Source organism: Sceloporus undulatus, chromosome 6 (assembly GCF_019175285.1).
Source record: "Sceloporus undulatus isolate JIND9_A2432 ecotype Alabama chromosome 6, SceUnd_v1.1, whole genome shotgun sequence".
Taxonomy (NCBI): Eukaryota; Metazoa; Chordata; class Lepidosauria; order Squamata; family Phrynosomatidae; genus Sceloporus; species Sceloporus undulatus.
Window position 1 is genome coordinate 92,492,730 of NC_056527.1, and position 26,436 is coordinate 92,519,165.

The window sequence follows — 26,436 nt, forward strand, 5'->3', positions numbered from 1 at the left end:
AACAAAACAACCCGCTTTATTTTTACAGCAGCCAACACAGTTTAGCATCCTGGATTAGAATCCGATATATTTGACCAAATAAAAAAGTTGAGATCACTTGCACTGTAACCAATATAACCTTTTTCTACTAAGTCTTTTGTAGGAAAAGGGCGTATTTGGAGCTTTCTTTGTAGTACATTTGATTATAATTGCATCTTATAACTGACGATAGTCACTCAGTTAAAAGAAATACTTAATCATACAATTTGTAGTTTTTAATTTCTTTAGTTAATGATTTTGCATAAATCTGAATGAGAAAGAATGCATACATGTCTTGTAGAAGGCATTATCTTAAAGTATATCCCAAGCTTTTTCTCATAGGAGACAATGGCTGTTAAGATGGCACTTGCTATGAAAACAATTAAATATTAATGACCAAAATGGTTGACCAAATTAAACTGCGAAGTGTTTTAATCTTACTCATAGGTTAAACCATAATTTGGTAATCTTTTGCCTTACTTTCAAGCAAAATGGATCTCAGCCATTCTAAATAAAATAGCTAAAGAGTCAAGTCTACAGCAGATAGAAAATGTTTTGAATACTTGTCTAATATATTATTGTCCACACTTAAATGAGGTGTAAGCAACAACCTACCAGAAAAATTGTACAAGTAGCGTTAGGAATCGTTTTTTCCTTTTTGTGGCCCACTATCATGAGCCAAAAAGAAATATCACTTTTGTATGTTGCTTCAAGAACACAAAAAAGAATGTTTAGAAGACTCTAGCCCTGTCTTAGCTACTCGGAATAAAGAGTGTGCTGAGATCTGTATCTCTGGAGTTCAGCAAGGCAATTGAAATCAATAAATCAAGTGTATTGTTAAGTATGTAATGTAAGTTACTGTGGACCAAATAATGTTAATACATCAACAGATAATGTAGCTAATTCTTTGACCCCTTATTGTTGAGTCATAGGTCTAAACCATACTGCAGAAATCATCAGTTTGAGACTGCTTTAACTGCCCTGGCTCAATGCTTGGGACTTCTGGGAACTGTAGTTTACATTCAGCCTTCTCTGTTAGAGAGCTCTGCGGTCACAATAAACTACAATTCCCAGGATTCTCTAGCTTGAGCCAGAGCAGTTAAAGCGGTCTCAAACTGGATTATTTCTGCAGTGTGCTTTGGACCATAGAAATGGTAAGGATTTCTATTTCTCCTTCTGACTTTGGATTTCCAGTTTGTGAGATTTCCCCAATACAATAATTTGTATTACAATTCAGCCTTTTGCACAAGAAGTTTTTAAGAGATGGGGACTTAGATCTAGTTGGATAGAAAGAATATTGGTAGTTTTCACAATTTAAATCATTGTCTTTGTTTTTTGAAAAGGCCAGTACAAATTACCAGCTAAATGAAGCAACTTACTGTGAAGCTAAATTTTTCAAGTCCCACTCATTTATTATACAAGGATTAGTGGAGGGATAGCTTGTGAGGTGTTTGCCTCTGTGATGTATTCTAGCAGATATGAAATGTTATTAATGTCATTTTCACATATATGAACATGTAGCATTCTATAAGATTTTTAAAAAATTAATAAATAAATTGTTGTAGCTGAACTGAATACTTTCCCTGTCAGATGTCATACTGCTTCAGTCTCTGCTCTTTCTCATACACAGGGAAACTGCACTGCTAATCGATCCCAAAAACTCCTGTTCCTCTTCCCGCCAGTGGGTGGCCCTTGTTGTCGGTCATGAACTTGCTCACCAGTGGTTTGGAAACCTTGTGACTATGGTACTTAAAATGTTTTTGGCCTCTTTAGGCTTAAATCAGTGTTTTTCAGATTGTAGGACAGGCCAGCACATCTCTTTTCTTGCCACCTCAGGAACAGTTGCAAGTTGTAAACATTATTACTCATGGCTTTTCATGTTCTCTTATGGTACTGTGAGTGTGCTTGTTTGTACATGGACAATACTGGATAGCAGAATGGTGGCTTTGGTGTATCAGTAGTCACCAAAACAAGTAAAGATTTTCAGCCATCCGTATCTGGAACATAAACTGGCTACAAGAGATTATGCATAACAAGCACTGTACATTGCTGTTGTTATATAGATATTTAGTGTGCTATCCTTGTAGGGCTCAGAACAGACAGTAGTGCAAAACAGAATACAGAACTACCGAAGAGAGAGAAGTCAAAATGTTTGTATTTATGGTAATTGCATAGCCAAAACGTCCATTTGTTTGAACAATTTGTATACTTTAAATTATTTTCCATATAAATTCTATGAATATAAAAAAAACCTGTCATATTATGTACATTAAACACAATTGGGTATATTTGCATAGCTCACAATTCTGTTTTTGGTAGGCAAAAAGAGGAAAAGAGTTATACAGGAAAATGATGCTCCATCTGTCTTCTGTAGGGATCCTGTATTCAATGCTCATGCATTTCCATTCTTATATTTCAACTATAAGGTTTAAAAGGAGTGAAGAAAGCTGAGGTTTTTAGTATGTTGAATTAGATATCCGTAGGATGATCTTGTAAAAGCACAAAATAAGGACAGTCCAAATTTCACAGAATTTCTACCTGTGAATTGGCAGTGTGCCTGTTGGGTTTTTATGCCTTAGAACTGGAGAAGTTCTAAGAAACAAACCCTGGAGAAGTTTGTTTTTCTTTTAGACTAGTTAATTCTACCCTAGTGTGCTTAGCATTTATACAGTTTAATTCCAAGTGCGGTGGAAGTCTAGCATCTTTCCATGCTATTGTTGTGTACCTTCAAGTCATTTCTGACTTATAGGAGCCCTAAAGGGCGACCCTGTCATGGGGTTTTCTTTAGCAATATCACTTTTGTGAGTTATTATTACTTTACCTTATTTTTTGCCTTTTACTGCCAAGACCACCTTTCCTCTGTCATATCACCTTGCTACAGCAGTAGTTGCTGAAATGGAAAAGTATTAATCACAAACATGTTTGGTATTTTTAGCATTTGTCACACCATTGGGACAGTTGGAAACATAGGAGAAGCAGCTTTCTATGACTAACCCGTTCTTCCACAAAATATAAGAACAGGCCTGGAGGGAACTGACCTTTTTCATAAGCTCAGTTGTACCAAAGTGGCAATGATCCTCCTCCTCTCAGGACTGTTGCAGACCCATTTAGCTAAGCAAGGATATCTCACTCTTTTAACTAGCTCATCCAACTTCCTTTCCCTTTCCTGGTTTTACTTGTATGCATGTCACAAGTATCTGGAGTCATGCACATACAGTTTCTGCAAGAAGAATTAGTTTCATCACACTCACTATGCTGTTGTTAGATTGTGTCAGGCACCAGTCATAAGTTCATTTTCACAGGACAGGACAGAAATTGAGATGTAGCAAAATAATAATATTGGTTCTGCATCCTGGAATAAAATTATTCTCTATACTTTTTTCCTGTGGCTTTGAGATACAGGTGTTTAGCTGTACTTCAAGAATGTGGCTCCACTGGTAGATTTCCAAATATGCAAGTGATACTGTAACATTTAGATAAGTTGCATAATTTATTTTAATTTTTAAAAAAATCTTGGTTCGTAAAAGTGGAGAGCATATAAATTCTCAGGTTATTTACTACTTGTTTTGATGTGGGGCAACATTATCCAACTTTGAGATACTTTTGTTCTACAAACCTCAAGTTTATTACTAGTATAGGAAGAGATCCATAGCCATCTGTACATATGATGTAGGTCTGGGTTTAAACTGAAAGAATCCACAATAACAATTGGATAGTAATCTTTTGAAACTCTCAAAGATTGACAGAAAGTGAAGGATGCAGAAAACACATACAAGAATGGTACTAATATGTAAATGTCTACGTCAGGGATGATAAATACTTATCTGCAGTGTTTGCTCTATGTCTCAGTGAATATTAGTAGGGCTAAATTGGATTTTGCCACACAATGTGATCCCCCTGATGAGAGGACAGGCCTTCAAGAGAGGCAGCTGGAAGTTTGGGGATAAAAGTTAATTAATCTGATGCCTACCTCTAGGGCATGCCTTGCACTATGTTTGCTTTTGAGTTCCCAAGTCAAAACAGTGAGGTTTTTAACCCTGTCCCAACTGTGAATAGCAGCAGGGTTAAATGCATTTGCTTCATGATTTTGATATACTCTGCTGGCTTCCATTTGGTTGCCTGGCTGCCTGGTTTAAATGTCCAAAATCTATAGGGAAAAATGCATAAAAGGATATTTCCTTGTGGGGAGGCAGGATGTAGAAAACATGAAAATTGAGGCTAGAATGTTGTTTGTCACAGTTGCAGTAATCCTGGTAATGTTCATGTGTATTTGAGTCCAGCCTTTTGCCTGGAAACCTGATATAATTGGGAGCACATTATTATTGCCCTCAGAGATACAATTGAGCATAGCCGTATAGAATTTGATCACAGTACAGTAGTGACTTTATCCATTTCATTTCAGCAGAGAGATGGGTTAGTGTGATTCAGCTTTTGTTTATACTGTATTGCATTTCCAGTCTCTGCTACAAATCTTAGGCTGCTAAGCAAAACATTCCTTCAGTGGCCAAAGGAGAGAAAGCATTCCTATTTGACTTATTTGTATCATTAATATAGCAGCTTCCTTTTTCTAAGCTACGCACGCACGCACGCACGCGCGCACACACACACACTGTCATGTTAGGTACCTGCTTTTTAAAAAGAACCCCCCACACACACCAAACAGAATTTTACCTTAGATGTAGCCATCTTTTTGGGCCTTTCCTCATCTCTCCTCATCTCCATTTTAAGAGAATATAGTGATGGAATAATGGGGAACATCTGAGGTTCCAGAAACTGCTTTAAAATCAAGTACAGGTTGAGAATCCCCTATCTGGAATTCCAAAATACTCCAAAAAACAGTATTTTTTATCATGGGTGAGTGAGATAGTGACACCTTTCTGATGGTTCAGTGTACACAAATTTGATCTTAGGTTGCACAAAATGGTTAAAAAGTTGTGTAAAATTACCTTCTGGCTATGTGTACAAAGTGAATATGAAACATAAATGAATTTTGTGTTTAAACATGGGTCCCATCTCCAAGATGTACTTATGTAAATATTTGCAAATACAGGTATTCCAAAGTCCCAACACTTCAAGCCCCAAGTTGAGAAAGGAGACTCAACCTGTGTAAAATGTTTTTTGCCAGTCTTCTTCATTTTGTTTTTGAAGGAATGGTGGACCCATCTATGGCTCAATGAGGGCTTTGCATCCTGGATTGAGTACCTCTGTGTAGACCATTGCTTTCCAGAATACGATATCTGGACTCAGTTTGTTTCTGCTGACTACACACGGGCGCAGGAGCTTGATGCCTTAGACAACAGTCATCCCATTGAAGTGAGTACTTGCTGTAACATTTTGTCCCCTACCAGTTCTCACACATTTATTCATTAGAAAATCTTCCTCTAAAGGGTTAAAGTAGGGGAAGAGCTGCCCAGAATAGTGTGATACATTAGGGATTAGTATTAATTTAACACAGTCCAACCGCCTGTCTATTCTGGTAACTCATTTCTTTCTTCACTTCAGGTTAAGGTGGGCCATCCATCTGAAGTAGATGAAATATTTGATGCAATTTCTTACAGCAAGGGAGCATCAGTAATCCGAATGCTACACGACTACATTGGCGATGAGGTAAAAATGTGTAAATTCTCTCCAGTATTATTGTGAATGTTGTGTAGGAGAGTGTGTGGTACTAGTGTGGTGGATCATTCCTTTGGCTGCCTTCATCAAATCACACTCAGTGCTATCTGAGTATACAATTGTTCTACTTATTATCTAGAATGCCTTTTTACAGCTTCTGTGTTATACAATGCGCCCAAACAGACAGACCAAAATAAAGCTGCTTTCCGTCACTTTGGAGGTATGCTTTTTAAATGATGGATACCTACTAAGAGTCCAGAAGCCAAACCAAAGCCACACTCCAGTCCTAGGTGCTGGAGTGCAGCTTTGGCGCAGCTTCTGGCCTCTTAAGATGTGTGTATCATTTAAAAATCATACCTCCAAAGTAACCCGAAGCAGCTTTATTTTGGCCTCTCTGTTTGGGCCCATAATCATCTTTATTTGCCTTAAGGTGAAATCCTTCATTTTACTGCTTGAAAAAAGATGTATGATTAGTTCACACAGTTCCCTGGCATATATATATGGGATACAACAGCAAGACCTGGGCTACCACCTCTCCCCAACCACCTCCCCTGTGTTGAATGGAATATATGAGTAGGCTGTGTACTTTCATATTATCTGCTGTCCCTTTGTTTTTTTAAATGACGTTTTGAATATACAGGTGACCTGTATTCAAATTCATCAGGCTTCATACCTCTAGATTTTATTTTATTCCTTGGTTTGTCATTAGAGCATCCCCCATTGCAGCCTCAGATCTGCCTTAAATGGCAGAAGACCCTTTGAGGTAAATTTGTTGGGAGAAGGGAGCTGCAGGATGGTGGTGAGAAAGGGAAAATCACATTGTACAAGTTAAAGTCTCCTCTTTTGTGATCATCTGTGGCAGTTCTAAATTAATATATTGTAATACAAGACAGTCTGAATGCTTTGTGTATACTATAAAACTTATTTTTAAGTCCTCAGAATTATATAAATTCTGATTATTCAGTAAATGGATTGTTTATTCAATAAAAATAATTTTTAAAAAGAATTATGTAAATTGTTCTTTAGGTATGTTATTGGCTCTCTCAATTTCGAAGTTATTATTTAAGGCTTCTTTTCATAGTGATGTTAAAGTATAATTTTGAATGGTTTTATGAATGCTTTTCAAATGACTTTCAGCTATTAATGCATTCATTGTTGTAAATAACATAAAACAGTGCCAAAAGAGGTGAATTTCATGAGAGGCTGGGGGAATTACCGCAGTATTGGATGAATCTAAAAAATATGTACCGAGGATCAAACCTATCTGGCAGTGTATTGTAAGTTCACATACTCTACAGATAGATTCAGGATGTAATTTCTTTTGAACACTGTCTTAAATTAGTGCTTATGGCTCTTTTCCTCAGTTTTATGTGAAAGGTTCCTATTTTATCAGAAGGAAACTGTCTTAGGGAGTGGAAGGTGATGTATAAATTGAGCTGTGATTCATCAGAAAATTCTGTTAGCTCTTCAACAGTATTATTATGTGTAAAAAGAACACATTGCCATCTTGTCCACAGCAACTGATAAGCTAATTCTTCACATTTTCATTTTTATCTTATATTCGTAGGATTTCCGAAAAGGAATGCACCTATATCTTACCAAGTTCCAACATAAGAATGCAGCTACAGGTAGTTGAACACTGTGTTCATGCTTTATCTTTGTCTTTTGTTTTTGACTCTCTAGAACTACCTATATCAGAGAGAGGTTTTATTCTCATCTTATGGAGTTCTTTGCCTGAAAAAAACAGCAAAGTGGTTTCTACTTTATTATAGCTTTGTGTGTGCCAGGTCCTTCTCACAATTCTTTTTTCTGGCCCACTGGAAAATTAAACTAAATTTAACCTCAGGTCAAGAGCAGGCTAATTTCAGTGTTCCAGGTGTTGTTGGACTCTGTAAATTATAGTATCTTGACCTGATGAGAGTTGCTGTCTAATAGCATCTTCATGACTATGAGTTGTCCACCTCTTTTTTAAAGAAAGCCTGTCTCAGATTTGAATCGGACATTGGGTTTTACGATTTTCAGACACTGCATCCCTTAAGAAGTAAGATTATCATTTTATCTATGCCCTTCATAGCTACCTTTGAAAAAAGTGGCCATGAATAGAATTAAATATTGGAAAATCAATAAAAGATTGGGTGAGGAATCAGTGTGTGTGTCTGTGTCTGTCTGTGTTTAGCTATTGCTGTTGTAACACTGTCAAAATGATAACTACTGTACAGAACATAGAGTTGAAGTTACATCTTTCTGCTTATAGGGTGTGCAATCTTGATCTTGCTGATACCTCAGCCATTTAGGGTTTTAGATACTTAATAGTGCTTCTGGCCATAAAAAAAAAGCCTGCAATCCATTTATAGGTTTCCTAGTCCTTTTTTTCTAATGGGATTGTGAGGTAGTTACAAAGCTGCAGAATGCTCATATAAACCCTCTCCCCCACAGACACACAGCTCCTTTTTTGCTATGATATAGACACTTTTCTACTCTATTACTGGGATTTGATACATCCAAGGGATTTGACATACCCACTGAGATTTTTTCACCTCCAGCTGTAGAATCCATACCATATGATATCACATATTCTCTTTCAAAACAGCCATGCCCTGGTTTTAAAAGAATTTTGCCTCAAGAGTAAAAGATTGCTCTTTTTAACAATAACGAATTCAGTTGTACTGCTTTTCTTCTGTGCTAGTTTTGTAGTTCTTTGCATCCCAACCTTTTGACATTGAAGAAAAGGGGCAAAGCTTCATCAGCAATTACATTCTGTTAGATTATAACTCGCCAAGTGTATAAAAAGTTCATGGCCATTTTAGATATTATGTTTTGGCAAACAATGGAATTGTTTTCTGTTTCTTTATGTACCATTAAATGTATTGGCTAGACCTCAGAAGACAGAAGCATATTCAGATCTTGAAATAAATGGAATTTAACCCCTTACTATTACTTTAAATGTTCGAGTCAGGTGATCATATATAGGTTATTCTTAATGGTGCCTCGGGTTACGAAATTAATTCGTTCCGTGGCACCGTTCGTAACCCGAAAAGCCTTCGTAAGCCGAATTGCCATAGGCGCTAATGGGGAAAAGCCGCGATTCCGTGCGAAAAAGCCGAAAAAAGCACCAAAAGTTTTTTCGTAACCCGAAAAAACATTCGTAACCCGAAACAATAATTCCCTATGGGATTTTTTCGTATCCCGAAAATTTCGTAACCTGGGTATTTCGTATCCCGAGGTACCACTAACTAGGATGTGAGCAGCATAGTTGTTGGAAGATAAGGACTGATGAAGAAAGGATTCTGGATACATAAATAGACTGAAAATACAGACTTACATAGGGCCAAACACATGAAAACCCACCTGATACCATAATAAAGCATAAAGAAAGGTTTTCTGACACAAGTTGTGTACCAGGCTGGTAGTAACCTATTTTATTGCTGGAAGGCCAACATCAGTGAAAATTGAGCTGCCACATATTTCCATGATGTCACTAATGGGCAAACAACAAGACAGGATTGAGAGGAGATTTCTGATTTGATGCAGATCACCACTGAACAACCACTTGTTAGCAGTTTAGAGAGCAAATTGATCGGTGCATGCCGAAGTGGTCATAACCACTATGTCTGTAGTACAGTGTTTAAATTTGTCCTATATATATCCTATGCTCTACTTTCTAAAATTGATGAAAAGTGATGTACATCCACTCCTTGCTTGCTAGTTTCCTTGAGAAACAATTTTTTAAAAAACTGGAGAAATGAAAATTGATTAGCTTCTCCATTTTTGAGGGATTCTTGACATGACAAGACATTGCAGTGCATTGCTTGGTAAATTGATTACATCCAGGGAAAATTTTGTGGAGGAGGAGGATAGTTAAATGCAAGGATAACATTGGAGAAATGAAGTGACTGAGACAGTAGTGAATGGAAATCAAATTAAATGGGTCTGCCAGAGATAATTTTTCCCCTCACGTGTATGACCTGAAAACATACGGACTTAGTATGGAACTGAGGTCTAGTCATAACCTGAAGTCTTAGTCATGAAGGTAGTTGGATTGCTTCACTCATGCAGTGTTCTCCTCATCTTCAGGGAGGCTTTTCAAGACAATAGCCAATTTAGGTTGGGAACTTTTGGTGCATTTGAGTTTTTGTGTAATCTCTTAGAAAGGCCGTTGGACTAGGAAGGAATTTCTGCCACGAATAATGTCAGGTTTCATTGTCTTGGTTCCCCATCTGTTAAGTCAAGCTGCCACTATCCCTACTCACGTAATATTCTTAGAGGAGGCAGGAATTAAACATTTGTAAAATACTCTGCCCATTAAAATTATGTAAAAATGATGGTGAACCCTGCTATAATCTTAAAAGTTAGGGTTGTTTTTATAGAAATGTATAGAAAGGTGAAATGCTGAAGTTGGGGTTGTTCAATCTGAGTTTTTCTCTTCTACAGAGGACCTTTGGGAGAGCCTGGAACATGCTAGCGGTAAACCTATTGCTGCTATGATGAATACATGGACCAAGCAAATGGGGTTTCCACTTGTTTATGTGGAAGCAGAGCAGGTAGGTATATGATTTTTGACTTTGATTCTGACTGAGTTCAGACAACATATGAAACTGCAATTTGACCTTCCAACAATTAAAACAAATAATATAGAGCCCATTTCTCTGTTGTCGCTGTCAGCTTTGCTTAGCATTCCTGTTTTAATTTTATACTATAATGAGAGGGACCGCATGTCTGGACCTATACGTTCAGATGTTACACCAATCTACAGTTGACCATAAATTGTGTTTCCATCTTCTGTTTGTTTAAATAAACACAGTGGATCTCAGAGCTATGTACTGCTGCAAAAGTATCATGGATGCAATCTTTACACTATTCCATTGGTTAGAAAGTGCCTCAGCCCCACTACAGCCCTTTGCTAATTACAAAGCTGCATTCTCCCTGAGAGCTTTCCAATCATTTCTTATATTCTCTTAGTGTAATTGCTGGCCTTTTTTAAGATCAGTAGAACTGCAAAAATATAACACAAATATAATTAAATTTTAATACACAGTCTTAAACTGTAAATGAAAGAAAAAAGAGGTTTAGTAACTTAATGGAAATATTTACCAATACAGCTGGGCAACAAAAGTAAGACATGTCTGTTCCCCTTCCCAAAGCCCTATCTGTTCCTGAATAATGGAATAATCTTTATATCTAGTTGTGATTAAGCATTACAATTCATTTCATGTCTTTAAGGTGGGGGCATAATTCAGTCATAAAAGTACATATTTCGGTCCTATAAAGTTGATGTCATTGTTTGGGAAGTTTGGAAAGGGAATAGTCTTTTAGCTGGAGACTGATCATCCAAGTATATCTGGAATGTTATTTTACTTTTAGAATATGAGGCCTGGCATTTAAATCAACCTATACAAGGTTAAGCCTGTGCCACATTTTATTGGAATAGATCAAGCCAGGCCTTGCAAATTACTTAATTTGTCCTTGTAGACCATAGCAGTTAGAGCTTCATTTTGTCCTATGTGCCTGATAACCCACTGCTGGCTGTCAAATTTCAATTATGATATATTATATGTGATATGATACAGTATCATGAGAAAACATGTCAGCTGTGACTGGGGCACCGGGGCACCGGAGTCGATTGGGAACAGCAGAAAAAGGTATGTGGGGATTATGGTGGTGGGAGCAACAACAGAGGGGAGTCAGCAGTGGGCAAGAAGAGATAACTTGACAAGTTGTTTAGAGAACTTTACAAGCCTAAAGTTGCTTGTGAAGTTGAGGAAGTAAAGCCTCATAGTTGAAATTCTGGGAAGATGATATTACTTGGAAGCATTTTGAAACCTCTCAATAATATTCAGACCTCTTGTTCTCTACCCCAGCAAGAAGATGACAAAGTGTTGAAGCTAGTCCAGAAGAAATTCTGTGCCAGCGGACCATACAGTGGTAAGACGATGGCTAATAGCAGGAGCCAAGCAGCGCACCATATTGTACGTGATACCAACCATTCCACGAAACAGCGCTTGCACTGTCAGTTTGTGCAGGCAGGTGTCCTTTTTAGGATTTAGATGTTTGAAATAACTTGACCTTTAAACGAAACACTACTAAGATTGACGTTTTAGTTTTTATTGTATTTTTCTTATAGTGTGCATGTTTTAACTAGGAAGATTGTAAACTGCCTTTAAAGTATCTTTACAGTGTTTTTGTAGTGCCTTTGTGTATTCAAAGCTCATTTTAAAAAAACTTTATGAAGGCAGTAGAAAGACAGATTTACACAACTTTTCTTTGCCTTTACATGGAAAACTAGTATTGAATTGATTCCTTAATATATCTCAACTACTCCCCCACTATTACAAATAGCAAACTAGATATTTGGCCCTTGTCAGGGATATAGGAATCTGACTGCTTAGTGGATCATAGAGTTTAAAAAATGAAGGAGCTTTCTGGCAAAACCTATGCCAAAAGATAGAGCTAGCAGGATTTCTTTGCTGATAACAAGTATGGCCATTGGTTAGAGACTGTGTTTCAGTGTGACTCACTCAACCAGTCTCATTGAGGAAACTTGCATTGAGCAGAATGGCTGCAGTTAATGGCTCATCCAAAACATCATACCCTTGAGTAACACAAAACATTTCTGTAGTTTCCACCTTAAATTTAATAATTGTCCTCTAGTTTTATATCAGCAGTTTCCCTGTTCAGACTTTTTTCTGAGCAAAATAGATTAAAATCTATGAATCTCTTGTTAGACACTATGCTGTTGGCTCCTCTTCCACTCCTTTAACAGATTGAATATAAAATTCATGTAAACAAGCATCATTGGATATCTCTGTAAGGCTAATTTGAAGCTTGTGTTTTCTTTGCTATTCATATAGTGCTAAGAACATCTTAACTGCTTTGAAAACCATTATGTTTGAAAAGTGGAATACTTAAATGTCTAATTAACAAATAGTAAGCTGCTTTGATAGTCTTGGCTGAAGAGCGGGGTATAAATAAAAAAAATAAGTATATTAAATATTAAGGGAAAGTAAGAACAAATTGGAATGTATTGCTATTCCATTCCAGGAATAGTTCATTCAGCTCAAGCCAGAACCCCAACATTCATCTTCATTTATTCTCTCAAGTGGATCAGCTCTTTTCAAACAGGAAACTATATTCTTCCGTGGTTTTAGCCAATCCAACTAATTTCTTGTTGTCTAAGCTGACTTGGTTAAAAGGGTATTGGTCTTGTAGCCTCTGCTTCACACAAAGAAGTTCTTTGTTGAAATGGCATCATGTGGTTCTGATTTTCAGTGTTTACTGTGCTGCTGAAGTTTAAATAGACTCTAGCTGAAAGTGTGTTTGTTTACTGAAACAATATTGCATATAAATATGGTATGAGATTTAGTTAAATTGTACCTTCCAAGTGTCTGGAAACATATGGTTTGGTTTTGCTCTGTTAAGTATTTTCATTCAATCTAGAATACTATGTTAGAGATTGTTGTTCATAGAAAATGGAAGTTGCTAGATTTCCAAGTTGCTTTGCACCCAGTGGTATAGAAGAATTTGGATGAAGTTATTTTCCTCAAAGAATCATTATCTTGATACTGTACAAATGTGCTGGCTTGAAGCAGATGTGCTTTTACTGCTATAAAATTTGGAATATTTTCCCTTGGGAACTAGGCAGTGCACCATACCATGCCTTGTTCTGTCAGGCATCCTTCTTTTCTTTTATATAGGGGAGGATTACCCTCTCTGGATGATTCCCATCAGCATCTGTACAAGTGAAGACCCAGCCCATGCTAAAATGCAAGTGTTGATGGACAAGCCTGAGCTCACGTTGGTTTTGAAAGATGTGAAGCCAGAGCAGTGGGTGAAGGTGAGCAAGTGTAAAAAGAGAGCTGTTCCTCTCTCTAACAGATGGTTCAGCCCACTAACTAAATATGGCATATTTCATACTTTGTCAGCACTTTGACAAGAGGATTGGCAGATTTTGCAGTAAGTCATGCATTCAACCAGGACTTTAAAAAAATGCACAGCTGTTGTATGCACTAATTCATTTGTGCATTTCAGAACAGAATAATGTTTGCTATGAGAGCCAGCATAGTGTAGTAGTTTGACCTTTGGATTACAACACTGGAGGCCATGGTTTGAATCCCTTTTTGGCCATAGAAACCCATTGGTTAAACTTGGACAAGTCAAACTGTCTCAGCCTCAGTGGAAGACAAACTTCCTCTGAGCAAATCTTGTCAAGAAAGCACCATGATAGGTTTGCCTTAGGGTTGTCATAAGTTGGATACAACTGGAAGGCACCCAACAACAACAGTAATTCTGATACAGTACTGTGTGTTTTTGCTGGAATTTTCTACTGAAGAGTCCTCTATTTTTCAGTCATTTAAAAAAAAAACTGGTGAATTTGGGCTACCTACCTTCAAGAGTAATTTTAAGCTTGTTCTTCCACTGGTTTGCCAGTATTAGGGAAAGGAGGGCTAGAATTCAGTGAATGTTGATTCAGTTAATATATTTACACAGGTCAAAAGAAGATAGTAGCCATGGGGCTGCTGATTAAAAGTGTCAGTTGCTGATGATCTCTAGCTCTAGCTGGCCATTCCATTTCCCCCCCTGTTACCTGATGATTATGCAACAGCATTTTGAGAGGGCATCAAACTAGGTCTGTTTCAGCTTCTTCCAGGAGTGCCTACTATGATTAAACAATACAGAATTTGTGTGTGAATTCGGGGTTTTCTAATTCTGGTACAAATTAGGATAATCATTTTGAACTTCCTCGTAGGCCTTTTGCAATGATAAATTAGAAAACTCAAAAGTACTTTCTATAGTGCAAGTACTGTAGATATTAAAATAGCACTGTGTTATATGTTTTAGCATAACCTAGTGGTAGCAAAAATATTAAAATGGTCAATTAAGGGTGGTGCATACAGTTGTAGTCTTAAAGGTGGTAGGCTATGAAGTAGGCACATTGCCGATGAACCTACTGAGATGTAGCTTTCCTTTATTTTAAATTAGACAAAATGCAGTCATCAGCAGGAAGGACTTTGAAAAAGGAGTTCTTTAACCTCATACGTATCCTCTCCCATTATCCTGGCCAATAAGAAAAATTATCCATGTTTTAATTACCAGCTTCATACTACAAGTGCTTTAAAAAAAATTTTTTTGAAATGCTTCCTCTGCTGAAGTTAGAGTTCTGCTGATAATTTTTCATTACTTTGCCGCATAAAATACTAGAATTGAAATATTAAACAATTCTGTTTGGTGGTTTCCTCTATTTTCAACTGAAAATAATACAGTCAAATGTAACTTGAAGACTATGGCTTTACTTTTAAAGATTACACATTGGTTTCTGCGAGTTGCTAACTGGCTCTCCCCTACTCCCAATGTTGTTTTCAGTTGAATCTAGGAACGGTAGGGTTTTACCGTACACAGTACAGTTCTGACATGCTGGAGAGTTTGCTTCCTGCCATCCGTGATCTCTCTTTACCCCCTGTGGACCGGCTGGGGCTACAGAATGACCTCTTCTCTTTGGTAAGTGCTGTTTGCCTGCCTCTCCTTTTTCCTAATCTAGCATTATTTCCCCCTTTTGCTCATAGCAGATTGTTCCTTTTGCTGTAGAAATGGGTTTTGCTAGAACCAGACACTATTCCAGAAGCATAGTGTCTTTACAGTTATTTTGTCAAGGAGATGTGTTACATTTCACCTCAAATGTGATAAGTGAAGGCACTGCAGCCCCAGCCTTAAACTGCTGGCTATAGTGCTTATGCAAGAGTACAATTAGCTTAAACCAGCAGCCTGGATTTTGTATTAGTCAGAATTCTGAAGCATTAACAAAGTGTACAAGTGAAATATCAACTGGGAATCCAGTTTGCTGCTTAGAGGAATTTTGCAAGCTGAATGGATTTTTTTTTTTAAAAAAACTTCCTTTGTATAGCTGATTTTTATGTTGATTTTCATCTATTTTTAATAGATCATCCCAGTTGAAGCATGATCCTTTGGATTTTGGCTACTGTCTTTATATTTGCTAATTTTGCATGGAATTGGCTTATTGCTTCTGGTTGCTTGTGGGGAGGAGCTATACAGCAATAGCAATAGCAAGTACATTTCTATACCGCTCATCAGTTCACTTAAGCACTCCTTAAGCGGTTTACAATGTGTAAGCTAATTGCCCCCAACAAGCTGGGTAATCATTTTAGCGACCTCGGAAGGATGACTGAGTCGACCCTGAGCCCCTAGCTGGTATTGAACTCACAACCTTGTGGTTTGCAAGTGAGTGGCTGCAGTACAGGTGTTAAACCACTGCGTCACCAGAGCTCCTACAGAGCACTGAAACTCTTTTCTGAAATCTCACAAGTAGTGTCTGGTGTTTTGAAGTTGCTTATGGCAGCTATATATATAGGTTGGCAGCTTTTGTTTTGAAACAATTGCTACTAAATGCTGTTTCTAGTGCTAACCTGGTGCCTAGTGCTTGCATGATGTAGCTGCACAAATACACTTAGTCTTTTAAATATCATATATTCCTTGTGCCCTTTCTTTTCTGATTTCAGTGGCTTTTATTGTGAGGAAATTGAAGGAAGGCTGTGAACTCTCTGTGTGCTCTGCCTTCATAAATAAAGATTAGGCTAATTTTCAGGGCTGTTAATTTTAACTAAATGTTCATTTGGGTCTTACTTAGAAGAGGGTTGCATGGCTTCTAAAATAGCAATTGGTAAAAGATATTGCAAAATACTATGCTTTGGCAGATGTAATATAATTTTCAGTTAAACTAGATTTTTTTAAAAAAAGCTTCCTGTATTCAGGCAACCCTTTCTTCCATGTTAGTCTGCTGACAAATTTACTAGTGCAGGATTCTGGGGCATAACTAGGCCACTGTTCAGGCATTTTGAACTGCACTCACTCAAGTGATTTGAGAATGTAACCATTCTCTGGGCTGAATTCACCAGGTACACCTTGCTAGCTGCAGATATTAACAAATCCGCTGGCTAAAACAAGTGCCTCTGGCAGGAAGGATCCTCAGTAGTGCATACTCCTTTCCTTCCAGCTGAATTACCTTGAAGTGTGGAGAATAATAAAATCATAGAATTGTAGAGTTGGAAGAGACCACAAGGGCCATCCAGTCCAACCCTGTGCCATGCAGGAAATCACAATCAAAACATCCCCGATAGATTGCCATCCAGCCTCTGTTTAAAAGCCTTCAAGTAAGGAGACCCCATCATGCTCCCAGGAGGTGTAATCTGAGCCTAATTCCCAGAATCCCATCTTCTGGCAGTCACCTCCACACATTAGTTGTATTTCACAAAGTATTTTCTTAGTTGTTAGCTGAACATATTGCCTGCCCTTTCATTAAGTTAATACAAATTGTAAAATTATGAGATAGAGGAGGTAGGCTCCTTTCTGTCTTTCTTTCATTCAATAACTTCATAAATGCCTTTCATGTCTCTCATAGGGACTTGACTTGATCCTTGCGGGCTTAAATATGATAGTGTGCTAATTAGAATTTTTTGGGAAGCAATTGAAGGCTGAAATTTCTGCAAAATGGCAAAGGAAGGAGACTGAGTTAAGCATATGCCAAGTTTTCCAAGCCAATCAAATAGCTGAAAACTAACTTTGTCCTCTGATCAGAGTACCCTGACCATAGACCCATGTAAACTAGAACTGCCCCGGCCCACCCCCTGTGCTGTAAAGAGTCTGTCCCCATCCAGTCTTTATAAGCATTGTGTGTGGTAAGATGTAATGCTTCATTTTGCTTTTGAAGATAAGTATTAATTTATATGTTTTCCTCTCTCAGGCCCGAGCTGGAATTATTAGTACTGTAGAGGTTCTAAAAGTCATGGAAGCATTTGTGAATGAGCCCAACTATACCGTGTGGAGCGACCTGAGCTGTAACCTGGGGATTCTCTCGACTCTCTTGTCCCACACAGACTTCTATGAGGAGATCCAGACATTCGTCCGTGATATCTTTTCACCCATAGGAGAGAAGCTGGGCTGGGACCCTAAGCCTGGCGAGGGTATGGAGGTTTATTTCAGTTTTGATTTTTGAGTGCTGAATTTTTATCCTGCAACTTTTGCTATTGGAAATTCAGACCCCTTTCCAGAATATTCAGATACTCAAGGGGCTTATATAATGAATGACTAGTTAGCCTAGACCTACGTTATGGTGCTTATCATTCAAGAATTGGCACAAAACAGTGTGTGTTTAGCAAAAGAAATTATTTGTTGGTCTATTTTACTACTTCTTCTTGATAGCTGCAAATGTTAGACAATTGCACAAAAAGGTTTTGAATACTAGTCAGAATGAGGAGCGTAGTAGAATAGTGTTGAGCTAGTGTCTAAGCCTAGTTCAACCATAGACTTGCTAGCTGACTTTTAAGTCACTGTCTCTTAGTCCCTCATTTGTTCATAGTGAAAAACTTCTGAATTTTTCCAGCAGACAGGAAAAATTTTCACCCATAGGAGAGAAGCTGGGCTGGGATGTTGTACAGGGCTGAAAAATTTACAATGCTCAAATGTTCATAGAAAGGTGGTCTACATTGAATCAAGTCATTAATTTCTCTAGCACAGTACAGCTAGCACCAAATGATAGTGGTGCTCTAAATAGTAGTGGTCCCTTGAAAAAAATCTTGCCTGAGGTACTTTCTTTAGAGCATGCCATAGACTGAACCTGAGACCATTGATATAAAAGGAATGAATTATATGTATTCTGTTACTGACATATATCACCCAGCCTCAGTCTTGCTTGTAATTAGCAGATTTCATGTTGATGCCAAGGAGAACATTTAAGCTCCATGCAATATTGACACCTAAACTATTGATTCTGCTGTTTAAGAATGAGATACCATAATTGCAATAACTACAAATACGTAGTTAAGAATTAATGGTAGAATGAATAAGGTCATTATAAATCTATCCAGATGTTTAGGATCTCTTTCTGGAGTTTAGGAATGGGAAGATTAGCAGCCATCTTGTAGAAAAATTCACAGACTTCTGACTAGAAGGGAAGGTGTGGACAAACTTTGGCCCTCTAAATGTTTCACTACAGCCGCCATCAGCCCTGTTATATATTCAGATACACAGAGACTGTTAATCCCTTTTTAAAAAGCAAACAGTGAATTTAATCTTTCTGATTTGCTTCTCAACAGGCCATCTGGATGCGCTTCTGAGGGGTTTAGTTTTGGGCAAGCTAGGAAAAGCTGGTCATAAGGCAACACTGGAAGAAGCCCGACGTCGGTTTAAGGACCATGTAGAAGGAAAGCACATCCTGTCTGCTGATCTGAGAAGTCCTGTAGGTTGCTTTGAGTCACCTGATCTCTCTGAAAGACCTGGCCCACCCCACCCCACCCCACAATCTTGAATCCCATTTTGGGAGAAGGGCAGGGTTGAATCCAATCAATCAATCAATCAGTCAGTAAAGTGCTACGTAAACATAAGTTCCTTGCTTCATGCACTTCGGCTGGTTCACCAGTAAGTCCCACCTTCTCAGCATGGTGAATTCTCTCCTTACCTTTTTAAATTGTGAAAGTCCAATAGCATTAGTCAAAGTCACATAGTTGCAAAGGTTTTTGAAATTATTTGGTAATATTTGGGGGATAAAGAGAAAGATGCTATGCAAAGTGAAATCTAGAAGTGCAGGCATCTTAAGACTGAACAACAGCTAATGTGCTCCTTGAAAGTGTTTTTTTAAAAGCTGTTTAAGAGTGGTTGTATTCTTTTTTCAGGTATATGTAACTGTTTTGAAGCATGGTGACAGTACAACCTTAGATACTATGCTAAAGGTGAGTGTATTGTTTATATTACTGTGCTTGTTGAAGCTTTGGATAATTTTCAAGGACAGTCCTACACATAATTAATTTCAGTAGCATGTAGATCTTCGGAGTTAGGCTATTTCTATCTAGGAAAGACAACGGCTAATGAACCAGATGAAGCCAAACATGCTACCTCAAGAAAACATATATACGCATGCATTTGTGCAGTTGGATAGCATTACATAAAACTAAAATAATTCTTTTGGATTTTAATCTAATTTTTGTTATTCAGAATGGGTAGGAGATCAATTCTATACAATAAATAAAGCTTAGAATAAAGATATAAGCTATGGGAGTGCTCAAATCATGTATTGAATGTTGAAAGAAATTGCTTGGCCACAACAAAATATAATCTAATGAATATTTTTCTGCCAGTACTTTGATGATCTTGTTTCCTTTCCAAATCAAGCTTTCATATAAAAATCTGCTCAATGAGACATCCCTGGATTCTATCCAATTCCATGGATTTTTTGTTTTAGATCTAATGCCGCCAACAGAGTCATTTTCAGAGTATTCCCATTTATACTAGGGGCCATCAAAACAAACTGGCAGATGATGTTAAAACTTGATTGTGTTCTGAGACATACTAATTCTTAAACCTGCTGCGTTTCTAGTTTCAGGGGATGATGAAAAAAGTCTTGTAGGAATGGATTTTCACATGTATTGGGCATCCCAACTTTTGAAATCTGGGTTTCAAAATGTGCATGCCCTCAATCCATCCTTCCTGCTTAAACTGTTTTTTTTAAAAAATAAGAAAAAGAAAATAATAGTGCTTTGCTGAACCATTTGTCCTCTAAGTAATTAAAAGGGGCTTTTCCTGGATCTTCCGCAGCCCTGCTGTGTTCTGTAGAAGAGCTCCAATATGAGTGGCATGTTAATACATTTAAAAAGTACCGTCATTGATACACTTCAGAAGAGACAATATTAGCAGAGCAATTAAAAGTACAGTCCCCCCTCCTAACTCGTGGGGGATCTGTTCTGGACACTCCCCCCATGAGACTTGCAGATAATCAAGCCCCATTGAAATGAATGGGACACATTCTTGCATAGGGTGCGCACCATGGGAGTGCGCCCCATTCACCTCAGTGGCGAGTCACCTCTCCGCAGATTTAATCAAGTCCGCAGATTTCAAGTCCACCGACTTGGAGGGGCGACTGTAGATCTTTTGTTTTACCATTGTGTTGAGTTAGTGTGCCATCTAGTGGCTTTTTGCCTATTTAGACCCTCAGTTACTTGGAATTGTGGCTTTTATTTGACCTCCACTAAACTAAGTGGCAAAAATCCTGTGTGGATTATCCATTGGCTATGCTCTGAGAAGCTCAGCAGGTTTGTCAGAATACCACGTTAAGTTTCTAATTTAGCTTCTCTGTCTTCTAAGGCAGGAAATGAATCTAATGTCACTTACTTTTTTTGTTTGTTTCCTACAGCTCCACAAACAGGCTGATATGCAGGAAGAGAAGAACCGAATAGAGCGTGTACTTGGCGCAATATCTCAGCCAGAGTTAATACAGAAAGTTCTCACTTTTGCACTTTCAGTGAGTAATCATCCAAACACTGAGTTGTGTGTATTGTCTTCATTGGTCACTGTAGAAACATGGAATTTGGTATCATGTGCCATTTTCAAAGATTTCTTGTTTTAAAGCTATCACATTTGTTAGACTACAAAGGTGTGCTTAGACACATAAACAGAACCTAGTGGCATCTCAGAAAGCATTTGAATGGTGGCTAGTACTTCAGTTGTCTTGTGTAGGTTCTTGGTCCTATCCGTAGCTGCCTAAAGCAAAATAAAATCTGCACAGTAGAGCGAGGTGGAAGGGGCACCAATGACAAAGCTGCAGAAAGTTCAGAGCATCTTCATCATTATGGACTCTTTGCCCTTCTGTTTCTTCAGAAATGAACCACATGTTTGCCACATGTCTGTATCTTCATGTAAAGTCCCAAGAGCTAGTTGCTTGTTCCACTAAAGAAAATGTACATGGCAGTAGAAGCTTGTACTGTACTAATTGCTTACTGCTGAACATGTTCTTTCACCCTAATTGACACATGACCAACACAGTTTAGAAGATGAATCAGTGGTTCCTCTGTTTTCCATTGGATGTTTGAAAGAAAGAGGGTGGGTTACTTGACAACAGAATCTTCAGTTATCCTAGGTAGAAAAACTGGAGCAAACCATTCTCTATAAATGAAATGTTTTAGTGCAAGAGAATATGCAGGTATTTATATCTTCTCAGCACACAATTAAATCTCAAAGAGAGGGCAGTAATTGGTTCTCCACTTGAATGAACCTGTCAACATTACAAACCTGATGTTTTTTTCTGCTAAAAGTGCTGTGTGAATAGACCACTGCTGTTGGGGGGAGGGGGAGAAATGAACAGTACCAGATTTGTTCTAGATATTGTACAGATGTAGTGGAAGCTCAGATAATGGCACATTCCCCTTCTTTCCACCTGTAACATGTAATGGAAATACATGGGATGATATCACAATATTAGTTTCTCTACCCTTGTTTCATGTCATTGGCGGCTGTTACAGTGTTTTGCTGTGCATTTCTACAACCCACTAAATTAGTGGAACATAAGGTAGCCGTGACTGCTTCATTTCATTGTTTCAGTTCTAAGTATTCCCCCCCCTCCCAATTACCTGACTGGTCTGGGCAACTGAATTTCAAATCTGAGGTTTACCAAAGGTTTCTAAATGAGATCAGCAATGGTGGACAAGATTCTGTGGGAAAAGAAGCTTGCTTATCACAATGTACTGACATCCCCTGCACTGCAGAGCCACAGGGGAATGCTGGGTGTGTTCTGGCATGCACCTGCAATTCACAATGCATTAGTGAATCCCTACAGGCCTGGTTAGCACTGGCATAAATGGAGAGTATGCCCTGGAACATTTCCCAGAATCTTTTACAAAACAGAGAAGTCAGTATGAAACAATTTAACTAAAATGCCTAAAGATGATTTCCCAAGGTCAGTTAAATGGTCATGTTGCTGGTGCACATAATAGAGACAACTCTTGGATTGGTATGTGTGGAACTCAATTTGGGGATTCAAGGATACTGAAGTTACTGATCCTTTTTGTTCAATTTGCAGGAAGAGGTACGTCCCCAGGATACAGTATCTGTCATTGGTGGAGTGGCTGGAGGCAGTAAGCAGGGCAGAAAAGCTGCCTGGAAGTTTGTCAGAGACAACTGGGAGGAGTTGTATAATCGCTACCAGGGGGGCTTTTTAATATCCAGGCTAATAAAGGTGTGCATGAAAAATCTTGACTACATCAACCATTGATAAAACAAGTATTTTTGTTTTATGTCCCTTCTTGATTTACTGTGTGCTCTGCCTTGTGTTTCAGCTGTCAGTGGATGGATTTGCAATTGACAAAATGGCTGCAGAAGTCAAGGTAAGACTACATGTAACTGTATATATATCTTGGCTGATGGTCTTGTAAGTGCTTTTGGATTCATATACTAGTGAACTGGCATTGAACCTCCTTTCTCCTCACTGTTGGACTATCTCTACTGAGAATTGATTAGGGAAGAAAGGAAAGCATGTTTCAGAGCAAGATATTCCGAATTCTGCTGCCTCACTTAGCCTTTTTTGATGTGTCAGTCAGCCTCTGTGCTCTCTAGATGTATAAAATTATGTATTTATTTAATTCATATGCCTCCATTCTTCCAGTATGTGAGACCCAAGATGGCTTGCAATCAAGTGTGTAAATAAGCTTATTAGTATTGATTTTATGTTACATATTACTTGACAGACCAAAATCCCAAGTAGGTAGCGGTGGAAAATTACCATGGTTACAGACTTTTTTCCTATAAAAATAGATGTAAATTCTAAGCATGTTGCGGAAAAGGATAAAGTCATCTTTTTTCAAGTTTCTCCCAAGCTGGTGGTCTCAAGATGTTTTGGATGTCAATACCAATGAGCCCTAGCCAGCACAGCTAATGGTAAGGGATTATGGCAATTCTCCAAAATGTAGAGGGCACCAGGTTGAGTAGAAGATCAAATAGCACCTCATAATAAATATAAACTGTGTGGTTGGGATGCTTTGTATCATTGGAGGTTATATACCAGTTTCCATCAAACACCTGGGAGAGTTGGCTGTCCCACTTTCATGGGAGTGATTAGCTATCCAGTATATTTGGACAAAGCTGTGATATAACCATAACATTCACAAATTATGCAAGGAAATAAAGACATGGCTACTTGTCTTGGTTCTAAATCACAGAGATTTCTGGAAGCATGACAGAGAAGGATAGGACGGAGAACAGACACCTGCCAAGCTTCACTGGATGTGTAACCAAGAGTTATTTATATACTCAGTATTCCACAGCGCTCTAAGGAACACTTTTCAGAATCTTTAACTGGGTTGGTTTGGCTAACTGTTTAACTCTATGAAAGTAGCCATTTTTAATGTATACAGTAGCCCTTAGAAACATGACCATAGGATATCAATATAAGTCTTCAGCTGGTTTGTTGTTGTTGTTGTCATCCATGCCTCACCATGGACACTTGAATAAGTAGATGAGCAAATATGTTCTTTGTATATAGATGTAATTATAAACAATAAAAATGAAATAACACTTTGGTTTTCAGGGAATATAAATATCTTGTTACTGCAGCATAACTGGAAATTCAGAACAATAGTTTAAACATAGATCTGCAAAAATATTTTTAGCTGCTTTGTTTTCAGACACCGTTCTTGTAGTTTGGGTCTGATTTTGTGTCCTCCTGCTCACTGTCCACATTTATATGCTGTGGAATTTTGGTCCTCCAGATATTGTTGGACTCAAATTCTCACCAACACCAGTGAGTTTGGCTGGTGGTGAGAGATAGGTAGTTCATCAACATCAGGAAGACCACAGGTTCCACATCCCTTACTCTATATATCTTTACTGTTTCAACCAATTTAAATGTTATCAGGCATGACACTCCTAGAGGATGTTGTTTCATTTCATAGGCTTTCTTTGAGAGTCACCCAGCTCCATCAGCTGAACGCACCATCCAGCAGTGCTGTGAAAACATCCTGTTGAACGCTGCATGGCTGAAGCGTGATGCTGAAAATGTCCATCAGTACCTCCTGCAGCGCAAGGCCTCACCAACTGCTGTGTGAGCCTACTTTCACCCATCTTGGACATCCCAACTGCTGTGGCCCAACTGCCTCGGTGCGAGGATGAGGAGCTGCTATCCAACAGCTGAATAATACGCCAAGGAAATTGGAGTCTTTTCTCAAACCAATGGGGATTGGACAATGAATGTAGTTAACTGGTTCCTGCTCACACTCCAGAATTAAATTCTATTAAAAATTATCAACAATTCAGCAAAAAACAAAAACAAAACCAACCACCCTGTAAATATAATAGTAATAAAATAGAGCATAACAAAACTGTGAAACTTCCTTAAGCCTTTGTCAGTGGTCAAAATATTTAACACCCCCTTCCTTACACTTACTGATAAATGATTTTTTAACCATCCCTCTCCCTTTTTCTAAAAAAATTAAAGAAGCAGCAAGGAAATCAGAGGTTTCTAAGGAAGTTAAAATATATGGCAGGTTGAAGGCAGGAATGGGTTAACGCCTCTGAGCACGCCAGAGAGCACACTAAAAGATGGCAAAAAACACGTATTGTTGTGTGGAATGGTTCAGTTGTGAAAGACAGCTTGGCATAACCTAATGTGTATTACTGAGTCGGGGGTTTCTGGGAGACATCCTGCAATCTTGGTTCAAATTTGAACACTTGTAAGAATCCTGTCCTTCCCAATCCCTCATCTCATTATCTCTTGGGAGGGGAGAAATAAAATGTTCTGTCTTTCTCCCTCAACTTTTGGGTTTCATTTGCTGGTGTCCTTCTTAGAGGTTACAAAATCTTATGGAAACATCTTTCTCAGCCACATTGAAAGAATTCACACCATCCTTTTCTATCTTTCTTTAAATTATACCCCACCATTGCATGCAAGTAACATATAGTACTGTGACTGGATTCTTCTGGGCCACTGTAAGGACTGGCCCCTTTAAGCATAACACTGTAGTTTGACTAAAAGACTCGCTCAGTTTAAAAACCAAAACACTGCCCTAAACTTCTTGTGACTGCAGCTTTCCATTCCCCTTTCTTTGGTGATGTTTGGTAATTTGATTCAGAAGCCTTAAAACTTGTATTAGCTGGCATGATGATGAAATTCTAAGTTGTGTGCCATCAGTTGCTTACCAGACTAGCATGTTCCTGCTAACCAGATTTCAAACATGACACCACTCCTCCCACAAATGTTTACAGTTCCCTTTTTTAAAATACCCTTTTTAAAAAGGAATTCATATTTGGTGTGGCTTTAACTGTTATTTGAGAAGGTCATCAGATCCTAGCTGTCAAACTGCTTCCCTGGAAACATATTTTGTGCTATTGTTTTAAAAGAAAAACAAAAGGAAAAAAATTAAAACTAGTTGGCGTTAATAAAAAGGAAAGTCAATGTGAAACTGAAGAGTCTTGGTTTTGGTGTGGTATGCTGGCAAAACTGGAAAATGGTATTTTTGTAGATCGCTTTGGCTTTATCACCATCCTGTAAAACAATTTTAATGGGTATCGGTGTACAAAACTGATTTTCTTTCTTATTCTTAATTATACCTGCATCTGGGAATATATCTGTTCACACTCATAAGTGGGCCTACCATCAGACAAATTGAGGAGGTTGAAAAATTTTGGACCTTTAAGGACAGCACATAATTGGAGATACAAATTTCTGTATGTAAAATTCTGAAGTGGTTTTCCATTTCAGTGGGGCTTATGTAGGATTGTGCAGTGAATTGTATAAAAATCTAAAGTTAATTTCACTTTGTTCCCACTGAAATCCATGGGACTTTGGTTAAATCAGTACTAGTTTGTTTCATTGACTCCAGTGGGATGTAAATTGAAGTAACTTCACCTGGATTTAACATCTCAGGTACCAAAATGTCCTGTGCCCGCCATTTACGAACCTCAATTACTGGAAAAGTATCTTCGAATCAAAGTGTTTCTTTTTCAGGCAGTGTTCTAGGTAGCTAATGTGTTATGGCT

At 38.1% G+C, this 26,436-nt stretch overlaps 1 protein-coding gene across 2 annotated transcripts in view; it reads left to right on the forward strand.

Moving 5' to 3' along the window:
* NPEPPS (aminopeptidase puromycin sensitive) overlaps window positions 1-25,859 on the forward strand; it is an 83,762-nt gene extending 57,903 nt beyond the window's left edge. Inside the window, exons 9-23 of one of the 2 annotated variants that reach the window (XM_042471455.1) lie at window positions 1,649-1,763; window positions 5,167-5,331; window positions 5,521-5,625; window positions 7,202-7,262; window positions 10,066-10,175; window positions 11,493-11,556; window positions 13,326-13,465; window positions 14,992-15,126; window positions 17,384-17,603; window positions 18,735-18,877; window positions 19,311-19,367; window positions 20,825-20,932; window positions 22,487-22,642; window positions 22,743-22,790; window positions 24,354-25,859. In XM_042471455.1, coding sequence (XP_042327389.1) covers window positions 1,649-1,763; window positions 5,167-5,331; window positions 5,521-5,625; window positions 7,202-7,262; window positions 10,066-10,175; window positions 11,493-11,556; window positions 13,326-13,465; window positions 14,992-15,126; window positions 17,384-17,603; window positions 18,735-18,877; window positions 19,311-19,367; window positions 20,825-20,932; window positions 22,487-22,642; window positions 22,743-22,790; window positions 24,354-24,506 — 1,780 coding nt within the window. In that variant the 3' untranslated portion in view covers window positions 24,507-25,859. The other variant, XM_042471456.1, reaches the window with a different exon arrangement.
* Window positions 25,860-26,436: the final 577 nt, after the last annotated feature.